General features: G+C 25.4%; 1 protein-coding gene across 3 annotated transcripts in view; it reads right to left on the bottom strand.

Moving 5' to 3' along the window:
- Window positions 1-4,496: 4,496 nt before the first annotated feature.
- Window positions 4,497-21,318, bottom strand: part of LOC126906095 (uncharacterized) — a 24,724-nt gene continuing 7,902 nt past the window's right edge. The window contains exons 3-5 of one of the 3 annotated variants that reach the window (XM_050686373.1): window positions 19,906-19,973; window positions 4,760-4,897; window positions 4,497-4,668 (exon numbers count right to left, since the gene is read on the bottom strand). In XM_050686373.1, coding sequence (XP_050542330.1) covers window positions 4,606-4,668; window positions 4,760-4,897; window positions 19,906-19,973 — 269 coding nt within the window. In that variant the 3' untranslated portion in view covers window positions 4,497-4,605. Of the gene's footprint in view, window positions 4,669-4,728; window positions 4,898-19,905; window positions 19,974-21,318 lie in introns of all 3 variants that reach the window. The other 2 variants (XM_050686372.1, XM_050686374.1) reach the window with 2 other exon arrangements.

The following is a 21,318-nucleotide window of genomic DNA, read 5'->3' on the forward strand; positions in this document are numbered from 1 at the left end:
TTTTGCAATTATCCATCAATTTTTTAAAATTAAACACTATCTACAGATTTGCATCGAAGCGTTTCTTATGATAGTGATTTTAATCACTGTCAGATTAAATCTATCTGGACCCAACTATGCAATGTCTCCACTATGCCGCGACCCCACTGTGCTACCGTTTTTGTTTTAATATATTTTATTAAAACATGATTTAAATAACATATAATAATACTTTCACGTTATTCTTTATTTTTATTTCATTGAACTTGAACTTGAAAATAATATTAATTTTGTTTTGTTTATAAGAACACGAACTTTTAAGTTTCAATTCATTAAATTTTTTTAATGAATTGCTCATAAAGTTCTTTATGTTTTTTTCTAAATTAGTTGTATGGTTTTCCTAAAATTATTAAATTACCAATAAATTTATTTGTTATTAATAATAATAAATACAGTAGCAATCTATACATCAATAAAGATATAAAAAAAATTCTTATTTTTACAATTTTATATCCAAAAAAACCCATCACAGTGGGGTGGCGGCACAGTGGGGTCGTGGCATAGTTGGATCCAGTATAGATGATATCTGACAGAATGATATTTTGCAGATAATAGAACATCAATTAAATTTTTAACCTGTGTCCACTCATCAGATTTTAAAAAATATTTTTTTATTTTGGTATTATTTGCAGCAATACTTCTAATAAATTCTTTGTGATACATAATTCTGCAAAGCATATCAACGTGTGATAAAATCCAATATTAGCATATTTAAATTTTCTTTATTAATTAAATATTGATCTGTTTGATTATTTAGTTAAAGCTCTCACTTTATCTAATATTTTAATAATACTTGCATTTTTCAGTATATCTAGAACAGTCAATTACAGAACAATTAAAATAGAAAAGTATAAAATAAATAAAAATGAATATGTAAATTATAGCTATACTTTAAATTTGAAATTTACTTAGATAATAACTTTTAAATAAAATCAATGTTTTTATACTATACAGATTTAATACTATTATTTTTTTATACATAATAAAAGTTATTTCAGTTAAATTGTTTATAAAATCTGAAGAGATTTAATTAATCTAGTAAGAAAACGCTAACATTAATAAGTTATTTTAAAAAACCCAGTACAGTGGGGACATGGCATAGTTGGTTCCAGTATAGATTTAATCTGACAGTGATTAAAATCACTATCATAAAAAACGCTTCGATGCAAATCTATAGATAGTGTTTAATTTAAAAAAAAAATTTGTCAAAAAAGTAGGTCAAATGAGAGCTGAGAAAATAAATGATAGCTACAAAAAAAAAAAAACCACATAGTAAAATAATATTAATATGAATTTCTTCTCACAAGAGGAGACTACAGTAATGGAATCCTTGATATTTATTTAAGTTATTGAATCTAAATGAGATAAACATTTTTTTTTAACTCAAAAAGAATTAAAAAAAAATTCAGTGCCACAGTCGTGAAAGACCAAAGTGTTACCGTCTCAAAAACCGTACGACTCATTCGTCACTTAATAAAAATGGAAATTTAGCTAGTTCAAATTTTAAAGTTATTTTTCTCGACTTCAAAGAAACAAAAAAATTAAAATATGATTAATTTTTTATACTATGTCATTTAGATTGATATAATATCTATGAAAATCAGTGCAATAGCATATTTTTAAATACGGTAGCTATTTTAAAATTAAGTTGAAAAAGTTAGTTTTTGTAAAAAAGTTGCTATTTTAAATCCCCTTTGTGAGCAGAATAAGTGTTAGATTTTCAAAAAAAATGATATCAAATGAAAGGAAAATATCTAAGGTTTCAATATAAAAAAATATTATTTTGATTTGTTAATATTTGAGAAAGTTATGGCAGTTTTAAGTACAAAAAACATCCTTATAGAAGGTGATTTTTATCGCTAATATTACATTTTTTTTTAAATTTCGACAGCAATTTGCACATAGTAGATAAGGTGTCGGGATAAGAATTTTAACATAATAATAGCATATTTTTAGATACGGCAGACATTTGCATGCAGAAGATAAAGTGTCGGGACAAATTTTTTTTTTTCATTTTACAGTACATAAATTAGCTTTAATTTGATATATGATTAAAGGACGCAGTATTTCCGGAACACTTTCAAAAGTTAAGTTGAAAAAGTTCTATTTTTTATACAATGTTTCAAGTTTTGAACGCCCCCTACATATGGGGAAATAGTCCAATTTTAATAAAAAGTATGTCAATTGAAAGATGTACTTATAATGTATTTAGAAAAAAAATTGTGCTGATAATTACATTTTTTGAAAAGTTATAGCATTTCTAAGTTGAAAATTTAAAATCGAAAATCGAAAATTTTAACACAAAAATAGTGTTTTTTTAACTACGGCAGCCGTTTACATGCAGAAGATAAAGTGTCGTGACAAATTTTTTTTTTTTTCATTTTGTAGTACATAAAATAAGCTTTAATTTGATATATGTTTAAAGGACGCAGTATTTCCGGAACATTTTCAAAAATTAAGTTGAAAAAGTTAGTTTTTGTAAAAAAGTTGCTATTTTAAATCCCCCCTGTGAGCAGAATAAGTGTTAGATTTTCAAAAAAAAATGATATCAAATGAAAGAAAATTACCTAAGGTTTCAATATAAAGAAATATTATTTTGATTAGTTAATATTTGAAAAAGTTATGGCAGTTTTAAGTACAAAAAACATCGTTATAAAAGGTGATTTTTATCGCAAACATTACATTTTTTTTATAATTTCGACAGCCATTTGCACATAGAAGATAAGGTGTCGGGACAAATTTTTTTTTTTCATTTTGTAGTACATAAAATAAGCTTTAATTTGATATATGTTTAAAGGACGCAGTATTTCCGGAACATTTTCAAAAATTAAGTTGAAAAAGTTAGTTTTTGTAAAAAAGTTGCTATTTTAAATCCCCCCCAATGAGCAGGTTCAGTGTTAGATTTTCAAAAAAATGATATCAAATGAAAGAAAAATATCTAAGGTTTTAGTATAAAAATAATTATGTTGATTTGTTTATTTTTGAAAAAGTTATGGAAGTTTTAAGAAAAAAAAGTGAAAAAAATGACAAAATTTACCGATTTTTAAATTTGTAATTTTTTTGGATATTTCCCCCATTAGCGGGGAACGAGGGAAAATTTTTCAATTTTTAAGGGTTATGTCTTCAACTAGATACAATTTTTGATCTTTTGACGTATTGTTGAAAGAAATCGGTCCAGTAAGAGCTGAGAAAAAGTGGCGACAAAAAAAAAAACACATCATGGTAAAATTAATACCTTCTCAGCTTCGCATCGAAGCTAAAATGAGATAGTTCATATTACGAAATACATCTACAAATAAACTTACTTCATACACCTTAGAACAGTATTTACTCGTTGATGTCTTATTTTTTTCACAGTAGATAAAATAATTATTAATTACAAATTTACTTTTACCCATGATATCTCAGGTGGATATTATTATTTTATATATATTATTAATTTTAATCAAAAATATCATTGAAATAATAAAATAAAATCCACAAAATGGCATGCGTTTATTAATGGATATTCATGTATTATTTGAAATAGAATTCATCAGCGCGCAAAGTCGTTAAATAATAACAAAATTATCATAATCACTAAATCTAAAAGAAGTTTAATTTATTATTAAAGCCATAAAACTGTACAAACTGTTAAACGTTTTATCAGTTGTCGCGTTTGAGGAAGACGCGGACCAAAGTCCGTGGAAAAAAAACACAAGAAACAAAACCATACAATATTACTATAACTTATATTAATGACTATCACAGCATAAGTAACAATTTAGAGATCTACAGTAAATAAACAGTCGATAATTATGTGTATTATGTTTTAAATATAATTATTTCATTTAAAAAATAGAAATATAATAATTTTTAGACAACAAACATTTCATGGAACTCTTAATTAGTTCATACATTTTACTAATTTTATAAAATAAAGCTTTTACTTATTCTTACCAAAATAATTCTCAGTTGTTATCAAAAAAATCAAACGTTGTTAGAATTATAAATATAAAATGCTGCTTGACGGCTAAGTACCATTTAAACGAACCTTTATTATTAAAGGTTCCGGTTTGGTACTGATTTGTGGCTATCTGAAAATAAAAATTCCTATTCTGGTTGTAATTCTAAAAAATTTAAAGATTCCGGTTGAAGAACTGTTTTTTTAGGTTCGTTTCAGTCTCTGACCTATTTCCTTATTTACTGAACACTCTGTATAATCTCTAACTAGTTACTAAGGTACCTGTCTCTCCTTCAGGTAAATAAACCTCATTTAAGGAAATGAGGACAATATTTGGACAGACGTCGGGTAGCTTTCAATTCTTTGTTTCGACCAAGATCCCCAAGTATTAAATGGACCCCTAATATTATGTCACATGTACAATTTATACAATAAATAATTAACATTAAGAAAAATTACAACATAAATTTAAAAATAAATTTTTTATTTAAATTGTAGACTAAAAATCAAGTTAAAAAATTTAGTTTATAATCTTAAAATATAACAATAATTTTTAACAAAAAACATTTTTTGATGATAATTAATGATTTGTTATGTTTTCTTTTATTGTTTGTTATACTATATTATGGGTTGTTCTGGCAAAAGATATTCGAAAATAGTAAGCATGTAACATAGTAAATGTCGTTCTAAAAAAATTATTTAAGTTAGAAAAATAGTTTATAATTTTAATATATATTTTATTTTACTTTGAAAATATGTTTCGAAAGTACCAATTACTTTAACGATTTTTCCATCAATAAATTTACATAATACTGTAGTTAGTTCATCAATTGTTAAAAATCCGTCTTTATCAACATCATTTTCTATAATTATTTTTGTACAATATGTTACTTGATCTACAGTAAATCTTATCACCTACAATAAAAATCACTTTTATTATACAGAATGATTCAATTATAATGAACTAATTAATTAGTTGAAAAATAAAAATAAGATTATTTTTATTAAATTATGAATTTTAGCTTCGATGCGAAGCTGAGAAGGTATTGGTTTTACTAAGATGTGTTTTTTTTTTTTTTTTTGTGTCTGTTACCAATTTTTATCAGCTCTCACCGAACCCATTTCTTTCAATGATACGTCAAAAGATCACAAATCGTATCTAGTCGAAGATATTATCCTTAAAAATTGAAAAAAATTCCCTCGTTCCGCGTAAATGGGGGAAACTTCCAAAAAAATTACAAATTTAAAAATCGCTAATTTTCAAAATTTTTTCAATTTTTTTCACTAAAAACTGCCGTAACTATTTCAAAAATGAACATATCAATATAATTTTTTTTTTTATAGATGCTTAATGTCTTTACCTATCATTTTGTATATTTTTTTTTTATATGTGACCCTTTACTTGCCCACAGAAGGGGATTTAAAATGACAACTTTTTCACAAAAAATTACTTTTTCAACTTAACTTTTGAAACTGTTCCGGAAGGTCTGACACTTTTATATATATCTTAAATTATAGGTAATATAATATACTTTATTATGATAAAACAAAAAAATTTGACTTCTAGACTTGTTTTCGTGGTGAAAATAACTATTAAATGCTATTTTCGTGTGAAAATTCTCGATTTTATTTTTAAAATTTTTAACTTTATAATGCTATAACTTTTTGAAAAATGCATGTATCAGTACAATAATTTTATGAGAAATAATATTTTTTAATATTCCCTTTTTCATTCGACATACTTTATCTTAATTAGGATATTAATAAGGAACTAGCAGATCAAGTAGCTTTTGGAATAATACACCAATTTTTTTAAAATTAAACACAATCTAAAGATCTGCCTCGAAGCGTTTATTTTTGATAATGATTTTAATCACTGTCAGATATCATTATACTTGATCCAACTATAACACGGCACCACTGTGCCACGATCTCCCTGTGCTGGGTTTTTTTTTTGATTTCTTCTATATTGTAATGGACAATATGTTGTACCTTAGATGGGGGTGACAAAATAAGAAAAGAGGGTCGCCGACCTACTGAGCAAGACCTAAGATTTGAACACAGATAGATATTATAAGAAATTAGAAAAGTATACTTTTTTGTAAATATAAAATAATTCATTAACCTCCACTTCATATTTTATTCTTTTTACTCGCCTTAATCCCAACTACTATGGGTCGGCTACTCTTATACTAAACTTCCACTGGACATGATCTACCCTCATATCGCATTCAAAAATTTCCTCCATCTCTTTTTTGGTCTTTCTCTGCTTCTTCTTCCTTCAACATTTATTTATATAACTGTTTTTACAGCTTCCAATTCCTCTTTCCACATAACATGACCAAATCGTCTAAGTCTATTTCTCTCACCTTATCCACGATTGACGCTACACCTATATATATATATATATATATTTATAGGTGTAGCGTCCCTTTTATATGTTCGTTCCTTATACTATCTTTTCTAGTCACTCCACTCATCTATCTTAGCATTCTCATCTCTGCTACACTTATTCTCTGCTCTATTATCTTGTCAACTACATAACACTCTGAACCATACATCTCACTACAGTTTTATTGAACTAACCTTTCAGCCTCATTAGAATTCTCTTATCGCATAACACCAAAACGCTTTTTTCCACTTAACCCACCCGTACATAACCCTGTGTCTTAAATTCTTGTTAAAACCACCGTTCTGTTGCACAACTGATCCTAAATATTTAAAACTTTCCACCTCTCCTTTCACGCTCTCGCTTATTGTCATTGATCTCCTCATTTCACCTAGCTCGTGTTCTCTTTTGTTAAACTCGTACTCTATATACTCTGTCTTACTGCTACTTATTCTTAATTCCTTTCCTTCAAGAGTTAATATCTACATCTCTAGCCTTTGGTTAATTTCCCCCCTATTTTCTCTTATTAACACTATATCGTCAGCGAACAATATGCACCACGGCACCTCTCCTTGTATTTCTCTAGTAATTTCATCCATCACTATAGAAAATAAGTAAGTGCTTAAAGAAAAACATTGGTACACTCCTACTCTTATCATAAAATCGTGTATTACTCTTCCCACACTTTTTACCCTGGTACAAGTGTCATCATACATATTGTCTATTATATTAATGCACCTTTTTGGGACTCCTTTTCTCATTAATGTTCACTTTAAAACCTTTGATCTATTACTTCCACTCTTATAAGTTATATATAGTTCTTCCCTATTTTTAAAATAAATATTAATCACAGCAAGATCATAGATGCTACGAAATACAGGATTCTTTCTTCAGTCTCATTTTTCCTACTAAAATCATACGCACATAATGTTTAATTTTAAAAAAATTGGTGGATAATTGGAAAAGCAAAATCAACTCCTATTTCCTTATTTATTATCCTGATTACAAATTCTATGATTTATAAGTATAAAAAAAAACTTATGTAAAGACAAATATTTTGATATATTATTTTATAAAATTTATTGAATTTTTTACATGTGATAACAATATTGTTAACACGAAAATAATTAAACAGCTTATTTTTTATACTTTGTTATTTTAAAAGTTGCAACGCTTCATTACAACTTTTTCAAATGTTTATACTGTCTTTAATGCTTATATTACTTATTGAGTTGAATTTTATAGCATTGAACTAGTATTAGTTGAAACAAATCATAAAAAACAGCTTTTTTTGAAAATTTGTAAAAAATTAATAATATTAAAAATTTAGTTTTTTAAATTAATTAATAATAACTTTTTTTAATTTTTATAAAATTAAATAAAATGAAATTCTATAAAAGTGCATTATATCTTTGTTGTATATTAAGGTACCCCTTATTTATAAAATTTAAAAATTACAAAGTGCCACCCCTAGAATTATTCGAATACATGAAAAAATAAATTGTACAAAATTTGGAGACGATTGGTAAACTCTAAGACGTACCCCGGGGGGGTTAAAAATACCCCCCCCCCCAAAAGGGTGATTTTTTATTTTTTCTCAAAAACTTTAACTTTTGCGAAAACGTTTATTTGGCCTTTTTTGTAGGTATACAATTTTTCTATAAAAAGTATACAGAGTGATTTTTTTATCATAACCCACTCAATTACTTACAGAGTAATAATAATTTAAACATTTTTAGCTTCGATGCGAAGCTGAGAAGGTATTAATTTTACTATGATGTGTTTTTTTTTTTTTTTTTTTTTTTTGTCTGTTTCCACTTTTTCTCAGCTCTCACCGAACGGATTTCTTTCAACNATATTCTGCAAGCAATTGAGTGGGTTATGATAAAAATATCACTCTGTATGTACAAAAATTTTCGAAAAGTTCTTATTTAGCCCTATAAAAATAAAAACGTATATGTTCTATTTATACCGTTAAAATTATTAATTTATAAATCGTCCATTATAAAAACAAAAAAAAATTCATTTAACCGTTGTTTTAAATTTAATTTTCTATACATTTTTAATTTGACATTTTTTCTATTATTTACTATTAAAAACTTACAATTTTTTTAATTTTAATTAAAAAAAAAACATTAGAGTAAAATTAATACTGTCTCAGCTTCACTTTGATGCTAAAATAATGTTAACTTACAAATTTATATACAATCAGAAACTATTAAAGAAAAAAAAAGTACTAAAAAGATTTACTACACATTTTAAATAATTTATTTTTTTTTAAATTCTTAGCATAATGTGCTTTTATTGTAATTAGGAAAACAACGCTGTATTTTGTAACAATCTGTTATAGGTATTGTTTTTGTGCTTCGTCTTTTGTTAATATATTATTATACTCTTCTATGAGTTTCACGCCCCTCTCTGCTAAATCATTTATAACTTTTAAATTATTTACTATTATTTTTTCTCTGATATATTGACTGTTGTTTTCCACAACCAAGGATTGATATTTAAAAAATCAGTTTCAATGTTATATTTTTCAAACAACTTTTTTGACTAAGTTGAAATAAAATCATCAATACTTTTATTTTAAAACCATAAATTTCATTTACTGCTATTACTATACATATGTTTGTACATGGATCTTCTTCCCGATTATTTAATGAATTTATCATTTTAATTTTAGTATTTTCTCATAAATCATTATCAAAAAATGCCAATGCTGTCGTTTCGGATACTAAGTACCATAATAAACAATATTTTAAATATTTGTATTTAATATTAATTATATATTTTTAATATTATTATTATTTATTATTTAAAATATGTAGTAAATTTTTTAGTATGTTTTTTTTTGTAAATAGTTTCTGATTATTTATAAATTTGTAAGTTAACATTATTTTAGCTTCAATGTGAAGCTGAGACGGTATTAATTTTATTCTGATGTGTTTTTTTAAAATTAAAATTTAAAAAATTGAAGGTTTTGAATAGTAAATAATAGAAAAAACAAGTTTTTTTCAATAATTTTCGATTAACATTAACGAATGTGTTGCAATATCGTCCGTGATGTTAGTAATATTATTTGTTTTTTTGTTTAAATATTTTATTTTATTTTTTTGCCTTTATTTGTAGACATGGTTTTTGATGCATTCGTATTTTTGTCCATGTTTAACTTAATTTTCTTTTTTTCAACAATTAAGTTAAATTTCCTTATCAATTTTAACTGTAATATTTATTTTATTGCGCGAGTAACTTAAGTACTCGCGTGTATTTTATCCCTGTTCCTTAATCTAGACACGAGTTACGGTATGTTTTACATATCAACCACATATAACTTCAATTGTCATAGTTGTGGTTAATAAAACACGATGTGTTTTAATCATTTATACATATAACGACATATTAATTTAAATTAAACTATTAATTAACTTAAAATTAAATTCCACCTATGGTCGGGTAATCATATCTGATAGGTGTAACACCTCGTCTAGGTGGTGGCGACCCTGTCTAATGTAACTAGTTGTTATGCGAGTGGCAAACAACGTTGTTGTTACAGGCCGACAAAAAGACCACAACAAAAGACCAAGCAACAACGGGACCAGATGATTTTTGAATTCTATTTAAAAAACATTTTTTTTAAATTAATTTAAAAATATGATTTCATCATGACATATAAAGAATATTTTTATTTAACTCTTGTTCTAAAAGTATACAAGGACCATTAGACGTCCAGTAATTGAATTTGTTGTATCACAACTTAAAGCCTGAACTTTATCTACCAAATCCCATTGTTCTAAGGCATTATAAACTGTTAAATCCTGGTTTTATCCATTTTAAATATTATAGAACTAAAACTGATTTAAAGAAAAGTAACTCGTGGTACAGAAGAAATACTAATTTCAGAAAAGTTATTTTTTTTTCATTTTTTATGATTTGTTTCAACTAATAATAGTTCTACACTATAAAATTCAACTCAACAACTTAAGTAGTTTATATTAAAGTCAGTATAAACATTTGAAAAGGTTGTAATTAGGCGTTGAAACCTTTCAAATAACAAAGTATAAAAATAAGCTGTTTTTACTTTTACAGCAAAACGAATACAAAACTTCTGGTTCGCAAACACCATAGCGCTTATAGCTAAAAATGCGCTTAGGAGGCGGCGACAATGCAAACATAGAGAGAAGACAAACAACAACTAGATATAGCACGCGATAGCATAAATAATCAATTTCTGGATAGTACATTTGACCGATGTGTATCCAACAATTACTAATTATCATAATATGAGTAAATAATACTTATAAAAAAAATATTAATTATCTGTATTGAGAACATGGATTAAGTAAATGTTTAATTGATAAATTATAATTTTTTTTCAATTTTTGAGGATAATATTTTCAGCTATATACGAATTGTAATCATTTGACGTATCATTGAAAAAAGTAAATTAAGTGAGCGCTAAGAAAATCAATGACAGCTCACCAAAAAAACCACATAGTAAAATAATTTTAATATTAATAAGAAATTTCTTCTTACTAAGGAGACTACAGTGATGGGGTCCTTAATATTTATTGAAGTTATTAAATTTTAACAGAGGCGGAACTACATATGTGTAAAGGCGGGGTTTTCGGTGGGCCTCGTTGTTAAAGGGGCCTCAGAGCGAAATTTTTAATTATTTATGTTATTTAATAAAAAAATTAGTTCATTGTATTAATCATAGCAATATTAGATGCAATGCATTTTGTAACATTTCAAGTAAACAAAAAATAATAATTTTTAACAAATACATTTAAACTTAATGATTTTTTGATGATATTTTTTGAAGATGTGGGAGATCGTGTCAAGTGGAATCTTAGGATAAGTGTGGCCGACCCCAATTTGTTGGGATTAAGACATAGAAAAATAAAAAGATTACCAGAAATTCCAGTGGCAATTGACATAATATGATTGTTGTTTGGGAATGTACAATTTAGCGTTTAGTTGGGTTTAAACAATATAGTGTCAAATCAATTACCTACTCTATCGGTTTATCTTAATATACACTACAATTAAATGATACTATAAATAAATAAACTCATACATACACACATATACATTTATAACATTGTGTCTAATGTATAACATGATAAAAAGTAACCATAAAATGAAAAAAATGGAATATAAATTTTAATACTCATATTAAATGTAATGTAACGCGAAAAATATTTGATTAAATGAAAAAATATAAGAAAATTTTTTTGTTTATAATTGTCTTTTAGATAACTTTTTTTGTAAGCTAAATATTTTTTGAGAAAATTAAAAAAGCTCATATTTTTGAACTTTTGCGAGGTTGTAAAAAAAAAGCTCAATTCCAATCAATGAGGACTATTAGTATGTCATTATACATATTTTAATTCAACTATTAATAAAACAAAATTTGGTTGGGAATTTTTTAAGAAATTTTTCCTTTGTTGACTGGCCTAGATGTCAATTTTAAACTTGTAATTGAGCTAAAAGTTATTGTAATAAATTCAATTTTTTTTGCTATAAACTTTCATAAATCTTTATCAAAAATTTTTCATCAATTTTAAAGAACCAAAAAATAGATTAAAAATGAAAATTTGGTTTTATATTAAAAATCAAATCAGTAATAATTGGAAAACAATTTTTTTTTCTTTTAATTATTTCTTATATGTAATTAGTAATAATATAAAAAATTAGAACTGATAGATAAAGTCTAATTGCAGATTTGAAAACAACGCGAAACTTTGATTTAGAAAAGTATATTTTTGCTTCTGATGAAAGTTCTTTGAAGTCCAGTGCATTCATTTATAGTAACAAACAGTTTTTATTGATAATTATTGTATCAAGCCCTTTAAATTTTTATACACGTAAAAATAAAGCAAAATACAACTTCTATATTATTTTTATAATTTCTCAGTTTAAATTACAATATTAAATTATTGAATATCAATTTCATACCAAATTTAATAATTATAATTAGTATTTATTCATATACTTTATTTTAAAATCAAATAACTACTAATCAGGATATAATTAAAGAAATAAGTGTTGATGTTGCTTTTGGAATAATTCACCAATTGCCTAATTAAAACAAAGAAAAAAAACTTGGTTGGGAATTTTCCTGCTATTCTCCAAAATTACCCCTTCGTTGACTAGAATGTATCATTAAATAGAAGATTTTATGAGAATTAAAACAATGTTATTTTTAAGATTAATATGCAGTCAGGAAATTTTATAATTACTATTTACAGTATATTTATCAGAAAAAATCATTATTTTTTTGCATTTTTATCGTAGTAGACCACTTAAATAGAAATCATAATATCATTTCTAAGTAATTTTTGGTATTTAAAAAGATTCTACAATTGAAATATCCAGAACAGAATTAATTTTACTGATTTACTTTAACTAAAAAAAAAAAAGTTATTATTTTGAATTCCTCTTGTGGGCAGGTAAAGGGTTAGATTTATAAAAAAAAACCAAATGATAGAAAAGACATGCATCTAAATAAAAAAAAAATACACTTATTTGGTCATTTTTAATAAAGTTATAACAGTTAACAAAGTTATAAGTTTTATACACTGGACTACAAGGAACTTCCATCAGAAACAAAAATATACTATTCTAAATCAACATATCGCGAAGTTTTCAAATGTGCAATTAGACAATTTCTATCACTTTTAAGTTTTAATATTATTAAAAAGATAGTATTTACATATAAAAAAAAATAATTAAGAACAAAAAAAAAAGTTTTAAATTAATACTGATTTTGATTATTAATAAGTTAAAAATAAGAAAAATGACATATTTAACCTATTTTTTTAATCGTTTAAAGTTGATTGTTGTAAATGTTTATAGTAAAAAAAAAAAATTATCTTACCATAACTTTTAGCTCAATTGGTAAGTTTGACATTGACATCATAAAATAGAAAATTTTATGACAATTAAAAAAATTGTACCGTTAAGATCAATTTGCAGTCAGAAAGTATTATAATTACTATTTATTGTAAATTTATCAGAAAAGCTCAATATTTTTTTGCATTTTTATGGTAATATATAACTTAAATAGAAGTAATAGTAATAATTTCCTAGGAACTTTTGTTGTTTGTTGAAAAGATTCTATAATTGAAATATTGAGAACTTAATTAATTTTAATGATTTACTTTAACTAAATATACCAATCAAAACAAAGTTGTTAAAAAGATTTACTCAATTGAGTGTATTATAAAATTTGATTATATTTGTAAAAATCAATTGTTAATTCAGGAGAAAAAACAATCATTTTTTTTAGAAATGATTTATATAGCAACATGTTACCAAAAAATTTTTAATATTATAGTCTAGTAGTAGCGCACACAAATAGAGTAAAAAAATTATTAAATTACAAAGTAAAATGATTAAATTTTGTAGTTGAAGCCTATCATATCAAACTTGATTCGTCAATAAATACTTTGAAAACATTATAAATTTATGATTTTAATTGTCTTTATGGAGAACATGGAATAACTAACTGTTTAATTGATAAATTGAATTTTTTTTTAATTTTTGAGGGAGTAATATCTTCAACTAGATACGAATTGTAGTAATTTGACGTATTGTTGAAAAAAGTAGGTCAAGTTAGAGCAGAGAAAATAAATGATAGTCACAAAAAAATATCTTCTCAGCTTTGCATCGAAGCGAAAACTTAAAATATAGTAAAATAATTTTAATACGAATAAGAAATTTCTTCTTGCAAGGGGCGACTAAAGTGATGGGATCCTTGATCTTTATTGAAGTTATTGAATCTAAATGAGATAAAAATCAAACGAGTTAAAAATTTATACTAACTTAAAAAGAATTAAGAAAAAATGCAAAAAATTCATTGTCTACGCGGCTTGGAACTTCGTACCCCAAGCGTGTAAAACATAAGTTTTACCAATTCGGCAACCGTACGTCGAAGCCGTCGATTGAAAAAATTAGCTATTTAAGCTAATTTAAATTTCAAAGTTATTTTTTTCGACTTAAAAGAAGCAAACAAATTTAAATAAGTTTAACTTTCTATGCTATATTAATTTTTTATTTATATAATATTTATGAAAATCTGTACTCCCCTTGTCAGGTATTTTAAAATAAAATAAAATACAAAACCCAGAATTTTAACACAAAAATAGCATATTTTTGCNGTATTTTAAAATAAAATAAAATACAAAACCCAGAATTTTAACTCAAAAATAGCAAATTTTTGAATACAGTAGTCATTTTTACAATGAAGACAAATCCAGAGGTCAAATTTTTTTTTTCAAATTAAAGTATATTACATAAGCTTTAATTTAAGATATATATAAAAGTGTCAGTATTTCCGGAAAACTTTCAAAAATTAAATTGAAAATGTCCTAGTTTCAATACACATGTTTAAAGTTTTGACCCCCCTTGTATAAAGGGGTATGATCCGATTTACAAAAAAGGCGTGTCAGATGAAAGGGGTATATTAAAATTTACTATAAAAAAATAATAATATTGATCCATACATTTTTCCAAGATTATATAAAATATAAATTAAATAATATAATATAATATTATAAAAACGAGAATTTTTTCACGGAAATCGTACATTTTTCTTTAACTTAGATGTCCGTTTTCACCACGAAGACAAGTCCAGAGGTCAAAATTTTTTTTTTTAAATTAAAGTGTATTACATAAGCTTTAATTTAATATACAGGGTGATTTTTTTATCATAACCCACTCAATTACTTGCAGAATAATAATAATTAAAAATTTTTTTTTTATGACTATCTTTAGTTACACATTATTCTTGAATTATTAACTATGTATTACTTTTTAAGTTCATTCCTTATGCCTGGTAAGGGTGTCAACTTTGTTTTTTTAAATGGTAACTTATATTTTTAATTTAATAAAATGTTTGAGTTTTTAATTCAATAACAAATGTCATTTGAATTTTTAATATAACTTTATTCGTTTATTAGATATAAACATTTAAAGTTTCAAAATTTTGAGTTAATATACATGTATAATACACATGGGATTGTAAATACAGGTAGCTAATTGGATTTTTATAAAATCGATATTAGCAGGTACAAAGCATTGTTATTATCAATGGTAGTAAGACACATTGTTGTGAGTTTATAAATACACTAACTGACAATACAGAATGTATATCTATTGATAGTCATAATAGATAATAAACAATCCGTGACTATGATAGCAATATCATAAAAAAATCAATTAGCTACCTGTATTTACAATCCCATGTGTATTATACATGTATATTAACTCAAAATTTTGAAACTTTAAATGTTTATATCTAATAAACTAATAAAGTTATATTAAAAATTCAAATGCCATTTACTATTAAATTAAAAACTCAAACATTTTATTAAATTAAAAATATGTGTTACCATTTAAAAAAACAAAGTTGACCCCCCTCCAAGGCATAAGGGATGAACTTAAAAAGTAATACATAGTTAATAATTCAAGAATAATGTGTAACTAAAGATAATGAAAAAAAAAAATGTTTAAATTATTTTTATTCTCCAATTAATTGAGTGGGTTATGATAAAAAAATCACTCTGTATATATAAAAGTGTCAGTCTTTCCGGAACATTTTCAAAAGTTGAGTTGAAAAAGTTCTACTTTCTATACGCATTTTAAAAGGTTTGCACCCCCCCTGTATAAAGGGAAATGGTCCGATTTTAAAAAAAAGTATGTCGAATGAAAGAAGTATATATAAAGTATTTATCNGACGTCGAATGAAAGAGGTTTTTTATAAAGTATTTATTGTTAAAAAATAGAATTGATTCATGCATTTTTTAAAAAGTTATAGCATCATAATGTTAAAAAATGTAAAATATAATATCAAGAATTTTTTCAAAAAAATAGCATATTTTGCATACGGTAGTCATTTTCACCATGATGACAAGTCCAGAGGTGAAATTTTTTTTTTCAAGTTAAAGTATATTACATTAGCTTTAATTTAAGATATATATAAAAGTGTCAGTCTTTCCGGAACATTTTCCAAAGTTATGTTGAAAAAGTTAATTTTTTGTGAAAAAGTTGTCATTTTGAATCCCCTTCTATGGGCAGGGAAAGGGTCAAATTTATAAAAAAATATATAAAATGATAGGTAAATATCTAAGGTATCTATAAAAAAAAAAATTATATTGATTAAATCATTTTTAAAAAAGTTATGGCAATTTTAAGTAAAAAAAATGATAAAATATCGAACATTAGCGATTTTTAATTTTGTAATTTTTTGGGGGATTTTCCCCGTTTACGGGGAACGAGGGATTTTTTTTCAATTTTTGAGGGTAATAGTTGAATACAGATACGATTTGTGATCTTTTGACATGTTTTTTATCAAAATCGGTTCAGTGAGAGCTGAGATTGAGCGTATACAGACAAAAAAAAAAAAAAAAAAAAAAAAANAATTTTTAATTATTTATCTTATTTAATAAAAAAATTAGTTCATTGTATTAATCATAGAAATATTAGATGCAATGCATTTTGTAACATTTCAAGTAAACAAAAACATGAGATATTGAAATATTATTATTCTAATATTCACCACGAAAACGAACCGATAAGGGTATAGACTATAGTATATTTTTAAACGTGTTTTGTGTTGTGTATATGCGTTATCTGATGTCAATACGAGAATTATTTATAAAAATATATTTTCTTATCGCTGTTAGGCGGCGATGCGTTACTCGAAATGTATTTAACTTGTTCAGTGGCGGAACTACGTTAACTTTGCTGATTATAAATTATCATTTTTAAGACGATCCTATTATTCGGTGACAGAGAAAATCAACGTCTTAGACATCATTTGTAGTACTTAGGTAAATACTAAAATTAAACAATTTGATATTAAAACTAATGACTGAATATATTTTTTTACGTACTTACCGACAAGTTATAACATGTAATTTTTTAAGTTTAAACATAGTATTAGTAGGTATAAAATAATATCGTTATTTGTTTTTTATTTAATCTAATACATCATAAAACATTATAAAGTAGACTTAAGATTTAATCTAAAGAACTGATGTTATTATTGTCTATGTAATTTTTAATTTTTTAACCCGTCGTTGGTAAACTTATGTTACGGATCACGATTGCTAAACTGTGAGCACCGCGCTCACACGTTACTTTTTCCTTTATTATTAATTACTCGATAAACTCAAAAAATTAAATCATACATAAAAAAGTATCATTTTGCTCACTACCAATTGGTAAAATATTTTTTGTAAAATACTAGTATTTTTATTATTTATGCGACTGGTATTGTGAGTACCAGGCGCAGGTTCAGAAATGTCACTGCCCGATTCATTTTCAAAAAATTGGACGGGGTCAACACTTGGGTTGACATAAGTCTTCTAAAAACTGTTCTACAGTCTTCTCCAACAAAGATTAAACTTTATTGGCCATTATTTTGANTCTCCAACGAAGATAAAACTTTATAGGCCATTATTTTGAAAAAAAATAAACGTATAAGCAATTAAAATAATATGAAGTTGATAAACTGTGAAAGCGACGCTCACTTTATCGGTACAGTCAACTTTGCACACTGAAAACTCTTGAGGAAATACAGATAGCGGCTTTTTTTGTAATTATTGGTAAGCTTTTATTTGAAGGTAATAAGAGAATCAAGCAAAATAACAAACATTTATGTGACTGTCATTTAAAATGCTATTTGTGTGAGCGCCGCGCTCACATGTTTACCAATGACGGGTAAATTATTTTCAACATAATATTTTAAATTTCAATATTAAATTTATATTGAGAAGAAGACTACGGTATCATTAGGGTCGGGACGTCGTCGGCCGTGCGGCACTTGCTGGACTTTGCACCGCGGCGTATAACGCGCGGTGTTGGTCAGTCAAATACTCATAAAATAGGGCGACGGATGATAAAGGTGGCACGAGTCGTGGAGCATCGTGTATAACGAAGCGACACGGGCCGTGTCAATCACAATAAAAATTTATTATATATATATATATACAGGGTGGCCCACCACTCACTGACAACTTAAATAACTTTTGATCCAGTTAATATTTTTAGCTGATTTTTTTTTTAAATATTAGTTAGACGTTAGGTCTATAGCTATATCTCAATAATTAATTTTTTTACATTTTATTAAAAATATTAATTATTTTTAAATTTTAAATAAAATGTAAAAAAAAAATCTAAGATAGCTATTTTGTAGAGTAGAATTTAAGAAAAATTTTAGTAAAAAAATATCTTATTAATATTCAGTAGTAAATATTCTGTAGCGTTTTGAAGTTTGTGAAAATTTGAATTTTCATGTACTATTTTACGGTATTAAACATTGAAATACGTATTGAGAAAAGGACAGAAGAAAACGCTATCTTTTCAATATACTTTTGAATGAGAGTGATAAGTAATAATTGCCTTATCTAATTTCTTATCATGGTATTTATGCCAAGTTTGTAATGTATACACACTATCATCATATGTATACACAGTAATCATGAAAAGATAGCGTTTTCTTCTGTCCTTTTCTCAATACGTATTTCAATGTTTAATACCGTAAAATAGTACATGAAAATTCAAATTTTCACAAACTTCAAAACGCTACAGAATATTTACTACTGAATATTAATAAGATATTTTTTTACTAAAATTTTTCTTAAATTCTACTCTACAAAATAGCTATCTTAGATTTTTTTTTTACTTTTTATTTAAAATTTAAAAATAATTAATATTTTTAATAAAATGTAAAAAAATTAATTATTGAGATATAGCTATAGACCTAACGTCTAACTAATATTTAAAAAAAAAATCAGCTAAAAATATTAACTGGATCAAAAGTTATTTAAGTTGTCAGTGAGTGGTGGGCCACTCTGTATAATTGATAACACGCACGCGTATACGGGTACGAAAACCAAAAATAAAAATTTATTTACACGTGCGTGTGGAAAGTTACAAACAACTCACAACTCACAACACATAACATACATGTGAAACTAATATAAGCGTGTTAAAAATAACATATTTTTAAATAACGTAGTCATTGATACTATGATCTTTAACATAAGCTTTAATTTAAGATATATATATATATAAGTTTCAGTATTTCCCGAAAATTTTAACAAAAGTTAAGTAGAAAATGTTGACATTTGTAAAAAACTTGCTATTTTGAATCTTACCCTGTGGATAGTGTCAGATTTTCAAAAAATTTATATCAAATGAAAGGAAAATATCTAAGGTTATTTTGATTCGTTCATTTTTCAAAAATTTATGACAGATTTAAGAAAACAAAGTTTAAAAAATATCGAAAATTATCGAAACAGTATAATTTCAAACTACAATAAAATATTGAATACTAACCTTCAAAATATTTTATTCTTTTTGTTTAAAATTTAATTTTGGTTTTTTATTTCATAATCGCGACAGACATAAAAAACACATCTTAGTAAAGTTAATACCTTTCAGTTTCGCATCGAAACTAAAAGTTGATTGCTTTATAATGCATAAAGGAAGAATCTAATAATTTTATGTCAATAATTTTACTTACTCCAGACTCTGAATATGAATGATTTGAAACGATTTTCAAAATCATAGCAAGTGTTGTAGCTCCATCAACTAATAATTAAAAATATACATTTATATACTTAAATTACTAGTAGAAGACAATAAATTTTAGTAGAATATTTTACCAAAAAAAATTTTAAAGACTGGCAAAACTTAAATCATTTATTCTCTCCCACTTAGGTGGGTTCGTTAAAATAAAATTTACTAATCAAAATATAAGTTACTTTTTTTGATTTAATAAAGTTGAATAATAGATTAGTTATACAACAAAAACGTTTTGTTCCTTATAAAAATGTCTATTCATCTTTTATAAATATAGTGTAGAATACTTTTATATTAAGGTAGTACAGTATGGACGTGGCATAGTTGGGAGAAGTATAGATGATATCTGACAGTGATGAAAATCACTATCATAAGAAACACGGTTTGGTGCAAATCTGTAGATAGTGTTTAATTAAAAAAAAAAAATTTGTCAAAAATTAAGGTCAAATGAGAGCTGAGAAAATAAATGATAGCTACAAAAAAAAACCACATTGTAAAATAATATTAATATGAATTTCTTCTCACGAGAGGAGACTACAGTAATGGAATCCTTGATATTTATTGAAGTTATTGGAGAAATTGGTGGATTATTCTAAAAGCAAAATAAACTCTTATTTTTTGTTTTATTTCGACGGCCAATTGCACATAGAAAATAGGTCGTCGGTACAATTTTTTTTTTTACTTTTAGTACATAAATAAACTTTAATTCAACATATATTTAAAAGACGCAGTTTTTCCGGAACATTTTAAAAGTAAAATTCTACTTTTATAAAAAAAATGGTATTTTGAAAATCTTCCTGTAGTCAGGTAAAGGATCAGATTTTCAAAAAAATTATATCAAATGAAAGGAAAATATTTAAGGTTATTTTGATTTGTTCATTTTTCAAAAATGGCAGTTAAAAGAAAAAATGTCGAAATTTACCGATTTTAAAAATCAGAATTTTTTGAGGAATTTCCCCAATTTACAGGTAACGAAAGAATTTTTTTTCAATTTTTGAGGGTATTATCCTCAACAAGATACGATTTGTGATCTTTTGTCGTATCGTTAAAAAAAATCGGTCCAGTGAGAGCTGAGAAAAAGTAGCGACAGACACAAAAAAAAAAAATAATTAAATATACATATCATGGTAAAATTAATACCTTCTCAGCTTTGCATCTAAGCTAAAAACTAAGATTTAAATATTAATTTTAATATAAGGATAATAAATAGATAGAAAATTAATGAATTCTTAAATGTAAATGGAAATAGAATAAATCGCTTGGGAAATGCACTGTATAATACGAAATAATCACTATTATTAAATAGGGGAAACCTAACCCAATCCAACTCTCCTGTTTCACCCACTCACCCTCC

Source organism: Daktulosphaira vitifoliae, unplaced genomic scaffold (genome assembly GCF_025091365.1).
Source record: "Daktulosphaira vitifoliae isolate Bord-2020 unplaced genomic scaffold, ASM2509136v1 Scaffold_4, whole genome shotgun sequence".
NCBI classification, from domain to species: domain Eukaryota; kingdom Metazoa; phylum Arthropoda; class Insecta; order Hemiptera; family Phylloxeridae; genus Daktulosphaira; species Daktulosphaira vitifoliae.